Source organism: Vigna umbellata, chromosome 2, assembly GCF_029865625.1.
Source record: "Vigna umbellata cultivar VRB3 chromosome 2, Vumbellata_1.0, whole genome shotgun sequence".
Taxonomy (NCBI): domain Eukaryota; kingdom Viridiplantae; phylum Streptophyta; class Magnoliopsida; order Fabales; family Fabaceae; genus Vigna; species Vigna umbellata.
In genome coordinates, this window is record NC_142166.1 from 33,919,819 (window position 1) to 33,927,752 (window position 7,934).

Consider the following 7,934-nt stretch of genomic DNA (forward strand, 5'->3'; position numbering starts at 1 on the left):
TTTAATTTGAACATAGAAAACATGAATTATTGTTTTTTTTTTAATTTAGTCGTCATATATTCATAATTTTAATTAGCTAATCATAAAACTACCAACAATTTCCACAATCAGAAGAATTTTTTTATCAAATCATAAAAAAATTATTCATAGAAGTCTTGTGTGAATTGACCTTCCTGTGTGTGTCTAACGCTGGGACATTCGACCTTTTATATCCTTTTAAGTCGAATTACAATTATAAACGACGTTTAATAATTGCATTTATTTACAAAAAATGTCACCGGTCATTTTTAACGTTGGCTATTGAGTGGTTCGACGTTGAACGCGTGACGTTATACGTTATTTTTGCATTAGTGTGACCTAGCTTTTTGCTTAATGATCTTATTATCATTTATCCCAATATGATATTGATGGAGGACCATCTAAGCTTCACATAGGACCTTTAACAAGAGCCATGTCCAAGAGAATCCAAGAGGAAGAGGGAGCACTCAATACCTTACTCTTATGGAGTATTACTTACTAAGTTCTCTTTCTCTTTGCTAAATACTTTTACATTGCTTTTGTAGAATATTAATAAAAGGGAGGAACCATGTCTATGCAACTTAAAAGGGTTGCCACGTAAGTAAAGCAAAAGAAGCACAAATGGATGGTTGGTGCCCATGGCTTTTGCATTACGTTCAACACCAAAGACAGCAACTCAATCTTCTTCAATTGCTTTGCTGAGTTGGCACTTATAGCTTGCTGCCCAAGCTTCCTATATCTGTTTTACAGCATGTGCACATTTAAATAACTTGCACAATATGTTTTAGAAGCTCTCCTTCTTCTATAAATAGAGAGCTTCATCACTTGTAAATGTAACTTGAATTGAAGTAAAGAAATGCTGCCAATTTCCAGCTATTACTCTCAAGTTCAACTCTGTGCTTTGTTATCTAGCACCTCCTCTAGCTTCTTTCCCCTTTGGAAAGCCTACTGAGTTAGAAATCTACCAAAACACTCATCCAAACACCACCAGACAATTTCACAAACACCTTGAGTGCATTCGGACATCCTCTGTCATCTTCCACCCGTTGCCATTCTCTGCGTCTTGAAGCATCCTTCTACGCGTCATGGAGCTGCTTCCATCATTTGGTATCAAGAGCCAGCACGTCCACGCTTGTCTTCAAGAGATAAGCCTCTCTTTTGTTCAATTTTCGTTTCTGTCATGTGCTGTCAAACTCTGTCACTGTTTTAGAATTTTTTTTTATTCTGTTTTGGTTTAATTCGTGTCTGTGAGTGCTGTAATCATGCATTTGCTTTTCCTTAGTGTTCGTCATCATTTTAATCGGTGCACTTTGTTTGTTTGAGTTCAAATCCAGCTTTATTCATCTTTTCCAGTTTTGTCTCAGTCATGTGCCTTATGTGCAGTGTTGTTTCTGTTTCAAATGTTTGATTCTGTTCTAGCTTTCAATTTTCATTTTCAAACTGTGTATTAGATGCACGTTTAGCAATGAATCAATCCACAAAGGCAAAGAGACAATGTCTAGCCTGGATTATATGAGCTAAAGCATCCAACATTTGCGTCAATTTTCACAAAATTCTGCACAATTTTTTTCAAATCTGGTATCTGTACTTTAATCTGTTTCAGACCAGATTTCTTGCTTCTAAAGCTTTGTGCAAGTTTCCTTGGTGTTGTTAAGCATTGCTACAAGTGTACAAACTCATATTAAACTCAGAAAAGCAAAATGTGTGGTTGAGTTCATAAAATCTGGTTTCAAATTCTGCATCAGAATTCATTTCTACATTGATTTGGTGCATACTGTTTCTGCCAGTTTTGTTGTATCTAAAACTTGAGACAAGTTTCTTTTATGATTTTAAGCATGTTTCAAGTGATAGTAACTCCAATCAATCACATATTTGCAAAATGAGTTGTTGAGTTGTTTCAAAATTCACTAAACAATGCTGTTACAGTTTTTTTTATCAGATTTTGCACCGTGCTTACTGTCTTTGTGTGGTTTTAGGTCACTTTAAATCTTCTAACTGATACTCTACAGTTAGATCTAGTTGTTTAGGACCTTTCTTGCATGATTGTTGATCCATCCAGCTTTGACTCTATTGCATTTTCAATTTTGGTGCAGTTTTGTCACTTTTTCTGCATAATTTGGCAACTCATACACTGTTTTTGAGATTTTGTGACTGCCTGTGCATTTTCAATGGTTCAGCAAGTGTATTTGGTCAATTAAAACTAGTGCCTACTGTTCATTTGGTCAGTTTTCACCAAAAGTGCAAAATCAGTTTTCAGACCATTGAAATTGCTTAAGTTTGGAAGTGGACTACTGATTTGCTGCTGCAGTGTGATTCTTTGCTGTCTAAGTGTTTGTACACATCAAAATTGATGAGATAAACTTGTTTGACATATCATTGGAGCCTTTGATACACTGCCATTTGTTTTGCACACTGCTGTTCCAATTTTCCAGCCACATTTTTGGTGCAGTATGCATTTCTTTGTTGTTTTCTATACTTTCAAAGTTTCCATTTGAAATTTGGATTGGCAAAAGCTAGGGGATTCTATTCCAACCATTTTTGAATCATTATACAAGTGAACTCAAAGCATCAAAAAGCAAATAACCCCTGCAATCCAGTGTTCATGCATCCAAAACCAGAAAACACCAAAATGTACTGTTCTTAATGGCATTTTGTCAAACAGTTTGGCATTTTCATCACACACTTTCACTGCACTTGAATTTGCTCTTTGTTTTGAGTTTTTCTTGCTTTTCTAATCTGTTCTAGACCCTATCTTAAGTTCCTTTTGTGTGCTAGCCTTTCTTCCAGCCCAACGTGTTTAGAAATCACTTTTATTTGCTTCCCTATATTGCTGTCACGTTATTTCTGCATTAAACTTTGCTGCAGCATTTTTTTTTATCACTCACGGGTTTTGTGACTTTTGTCTGCTGCAACATCATATTTTGGTGGAGTTTTAACATCCAGCTAGGCCTTATCAAAGGGGTAGCATCTTAAGGAGTGGAGGTCTTGCTAACATTGCTTCAAGTGCACTTCAGGAGCAATTTCCATTGGCTGTCCAGCACTTCTTTGCAGCAGAAAAACACCACTTTAAAGTTACATTTCAGCTCATTTCTTTTGCTGTAGCAGCCACACTTGGCTTTGTATAAATTCTTTTACACTTCTTTGTATAAGTGGCATTCTATCACGGAACCTTTGTGGTCATTTCTTCTTGGTTTTTGAAACTTGAGTTACTTGGGAAAATGCTTATCAAGCAATTCCAAGTACTCCATTAAACATTGTAATAGTCTAGTTGCGCATCTTAGTGTGGAAGTGTGTCAAGTGGCTCCCAGTGTCATTTGCACTTTCACTTAGGGCCGTTTTTTCTTTTTCCATTCATTTCATACTTCCTTTCTTTTGCTTGTTGAATATTTGTGTTCTACGTCTCCGTGATAGCTAAGTGTGCTACCATATAGACAAACCTTCGTTTGGTTTATTAGGGGCATAACATCGTTGCATTCCTAAAAGGTTTTGAAAGACTTCTATCTAGAAACTTTGGTAAGAAATGTCAGGAGACACTCTGGCTAAGGAAGGACAAGGTTTCTAAGCTTGTCCATTGTGACTCACCTCTCCTTCCTGGGAGCTATTCGGTTTCTTCACTTTTAGAATCTCTATAGAAGTCATTCACCAAAAACAAGAAAATCCTCTTTTCCAACAGTTTTGATTCATACTTGTGCAAGGCTTTCAAATTTTGTGAAAACACTTTCTCTACTTCACAAGCATGAGTCACTCTAGTGTTCAAGGTAACACCAATCATGATCAGGACAACATAGAGTTGAGAGAAGAGCTCAATAGAACCAAGGCTGAGTTACATGAACTAAGGCAAATGGTCGCCAATCTTACTCTCATTCAAAGAGGGCATTCACAAGGGGATCACTCTCATAGGCAAAACCATGATCATGATGATCATTCCCAACATAGTCATCACCATAGTCATCACCCTTATGATCACTATCAACGCCCTCCTAGGCGTAATCATAACCATAGAGACCATCATGTGGAACCTAAACTTGACCTTCCACCCTTCTTTGGACGAGACAATGTAGAAGAATACTTTGAGTGGGAGATGAAGGTTGAACAGATTTTTGAGTGCTACCACATAGATGATAGGAGGCGAGTGACCTTAGCTACCTTGACTTTTCAAGGTGCAGCCCTTTATTGGTGGACATCAATCATAAGAGATCAAAAGATGAGTGGCGACTATACCATCCAATACTGGAATGAGTTAAAAGCAGCCTTACACAGAAGGCATGTACCAGCATATTATGCTAGAGAAGTCATGGACAAGCTCCATAGACTTCAACAAAGAAACATGAGTGTTGAGGAATATCGGCATAAATTAGAATTACTCATGTTAAGAGCTGGGATTAAAGAGGAAGAGAGATTCACCATAGCTAGATTCCAGAGTGGATTGAACTATGAGATTAGAGATAAGGTAGAACTCTTACCTTACTTAGATCTCAATGACTTTGTCCAGCTATGTGTGAGAGTGGAAGAACAAAATAGAAGAAAAGCTTCCACAAAGAGACCTTATGCTACCTCCTCTTCATATAGGAAAGATTTTAAGAGGGAGGGTAGTTTTCCAAGATATGAAGAATCAAAAGAGAGAGAGCGTGAACGAGAGAAAGATAAGCTCAAAAGCAAGGATAGAGAGCTAAGAAAAGAAAAAGAGAACTCTAAAGGAAAGGAACAACGGTCTCCAAGAGAGCAAACTAAAGATTCCAAGGGTAGGGAGACTAGATGTTTTAAATGTGGGGCTAGAGGACACTATTCAACTGAGTGTCACTTCAAAAAGTCAACCTATATCCTTGAGCATGAAAATCATAGTGAGGTATCAACCTCCAGTGCGTCTGAGTTGTCCTCATCTGAAGAGGAACATGAAGCTCCACCTTGTGATGGAGATCTTCTTATGGTTAGGAGACTCCTTGAAGCAAAGCATGTGGAGTTAGAACAATCTCAACGCGAAAACCTATTCCACACACGCTGCAAAGTTTTTGATAAAACTTGTTCTATGATTGTGGATAGTGGTTCTTGTTGTAATTGTTGTAGCTTTAGATTGGTGGAAAAGCTAGGCTTAACTCCTACTCCTCATCCTAACCCTTACAAACTTCAATGGATAAAAGAGGATGAAGGAATAGTTGTTAAGGAACAAGTAAGTGTACCAATTTCCATAGGCAAGTATGAAGATCAAATCATTTGTGATATTGTTCCAATGGAAGCAGGTCACATCTTACTTGGGCGACCTTGGCAATATGACAAACAAGCTTTGCATGATGGGGTCACCAACAAGATCACCATCCAACACAAAGGCAAAAAGATTATCTTGAGCCCTCTTACACCATCACAAGTACGAGAGGATCAAATAATACTTAAAAAAAAATTGGATGGTGAGAAAAAGCTCAAAAATAAAACAGTTTCAAAAGAGAAGAATTTGAGTTTGTTAGAAAGTGCCTCAACCAATGTAGTTGTCCCAACAAAACAATCTAAAAATCTTTTTCTTGGACAACCTCACTTTCTACTCTATTGCAAAGAGGCACTTGTTTCCATAAATCATCCACTTGATTCTCTTCCCAAAGGGTTACAAAAGCTTTTGAAAGAATTTGATGATTTATTTCCTAAAGAGGTTCCAAGTGGTTTACCACCTCTTAGAGGAATTGAACATCAGATTGATTTGATCCCTGGAGCTAGTCTTCCCAATAGACCAGCTTATAGGACTAACCCTACAGAAACCAAAGAGATAGAGAGGCAAGTCCATGATTTATTGGAAAAAGGGTGGATACAAAAAAGTCTTAGCCCTTGTGCCGTGCCAGTGTTGTTAGTCCCAAAGAAAGATGGTTCTTGGCGAATGTGTACAGATTGTAGGGCTATCAACAACATTACAGTCAAGTATAGGCACCCTATTCCTCGGTTGGACGATATGTTAGATGAGTTACATGGAGCAAACATGTTCACCAAGATTGATCTTAAAAGTGGATATCATCAAATAAGAATCAAAGACGGAGATGAATGGAAAACCGCTTTTAAGACCAAATTTGGCCTCTATGAATGGTTAGTCATGCCTTTTGGCTTAACCAATGCTCCTAGTACATTCATGCGACTAATGAATCATGTCCTTCAGGAATACATCGGCAGCTTTGTTGTAGTCTACTTTGATGACATTCTAATCTATAGCAAAGGTCTTAAAGAACATCTTCACCATGTGAGGAAAGTTTTGATTTTACTTAGACAACATCACTTATTTGCCAACTTTGACAAATGTACCTTTTGTCAAGAAAGTGTCATTTTTCTGGGATTCAAAGTTGGGAAAGAAGGTGTACATGTTGATCCTAGCAAAATCAATGCTATCCAAGAGTGGCCTGTCTTGAAAACAGTGGGAGAAGTAAGAAGTTTTCTAGGTCTAGCAGGTTTCTATAGACGATTTGTAGAAAATTTCTCTACTATTGCTGCTCCCCTCAATGAACTTTTAAAGAAAGATGTGTCATTCAAATGGGATGAAAAGCAAAGTCTAGCCTTTGAGACCTTGAAGCATAAGTTAACACATGCACCCATTCTACATTTACCTGATTTTTCTAAAGCTTTTCAAGTTGAATGTGATGCATCTGGGGTAGGAATAGGAGCTGTCCTTATACAAGAAGGTCACCCCATAGCTTATTTTAATGAAAAACTCAGGGGACCTACATTGAATTATCCTACCTATGACAAAGAACTATATGCCCTTATTCGCGCATTACAAACTTGGGAGCATTACTTGGTGTCTAGAGAATTTATTATCAATACTGACCATGAATCTCTCAAGTATATTAAAGGGCAAGGAAAGCTGAACAAAAGACATGCCAAGTGGATAGAATATCTCGAGCAGTTTCAATATGTCATCAAACATAAAAAGGGAAGTACTAATGTTGTTGCGGATGCTCTATCTAGACGTCATGCATTTTTAGTTACTTTAGGATCACAAATACTAGGTTTTGATGACATTAAGCAACTTTATGAAACTGATCCTACATTTGCATCCACATATGCATCTTGTCTTAAGAAGCCATTCGACGGATTCTATATTTCTGAGGGGTATCTTTTTAATAAAGGAAAATTATGCATACCCCAAGGATCCATTCGAAAGCTTCTTATCAAGGAAAGTCATGGAGGAGGACTCATGGGCCATCATGGAGTTGATAAAACTCTTCATACTTTAAAAAGCAAATTTTATTGGCCACACATGAGAATAGATGTCCAAAAGCATTGTTCTAGTTGCATAGCTTGTTTACAAGCTAAATCTAAAGTCATGCCCCATGGACTCTATCTTCCTCTTCCAATAGCTAGCACCCCTTGGGAGGACATTAGTATGGATTTTGTCCTAGGTCTACCGAGAACTCAAAAGGGGTTTGATTCAATCTTTGTGGTAGTTGATAGATTTAGTAAAATGGCTCATTTCATACCTTGCCACAAAGTAGATGATGCTAGCTATATAGCAAGACTTTTCTTCAAAGAAGTAGTCAAATTACATGGCTTACCTAAAACTATAGTTTCTGATAGAGATGTTAAGTTCCTTAGCTACTTTTGGAAAACACTTTGGGCCAAGCTAGGAACTAAACTACTATTTTCTACTACATGTCACCCACAAACTGATGGGCAAACAGAAGTAGTAAATAGATCTCTATCAATTCTATTAAGGGTAATGTTAAAGGGCAATATTAAAAATTGGGATGATCATCTACCTCATATAGAGTTTGCTTATAATAGAGTAGTTCACAAGACTACTAAACTTTCTCCTTTTGAGGTTGTTTATGGTTTTAACCCTATCACACCGCTTGATTTACTTCCTCTTCCAGATTCATCTTCTTTTCTTCATAAAGAAGGTATTTCTAAAGCGGAGTTTATCAAAAAGTTACATGAAAAGGTTAAAA

General features: G+C 37.2%; 1 protein-coding gene across 1 annotated transcript; it reads left to right on the top strand.

Annotated features, from left to right (window-relative positions):
• Window positions 1–3,754: 3,754 nt before the first annotated feature.
• LOC148203847 (uncharacterized) lies at window positions 3,755–7,278 on the top strand. The gene is made up of 4 exons (XM_088107785.1): window positions 3,755–5,255; window positions 5,565–6,002; window positions 6,087–7,098; window positions 7,257–7,278. Exons 1-4 carry the CDS (start codon window positions 3,755–3,757, stop codon window positions 7,276–7,278), a joined length of 2,973 nt encoding a protein of 990 aa, XP_087963911.1.
• The last annotated feature ends 656 nt before the right edge of the window (window positions 7,279–7,934 follow it).

Coding starts and splice junctions, on each gene's coding strand:
- LOC148203847 (XM_088107785.1), top strand. CDS start 3,755: ATGAGTCACTCTAGTGTTCAAGGTAACACCAATCATGATCAGGACAAC. Junction 5,256..5,564: donor TATTGTTCCAATGGAAGCAG/GTCACATCTTAC, acceptor TCTATTGCAAAG/AGGCACTTGTTTCCATAAAT. Junction 7,099..7,256: donor GGATTCTATATTTCTGAGGG/GTATCTTTTTAA, acceptor ACATGAGAATAG/ATGTCCAAAAGCATTGTTCT.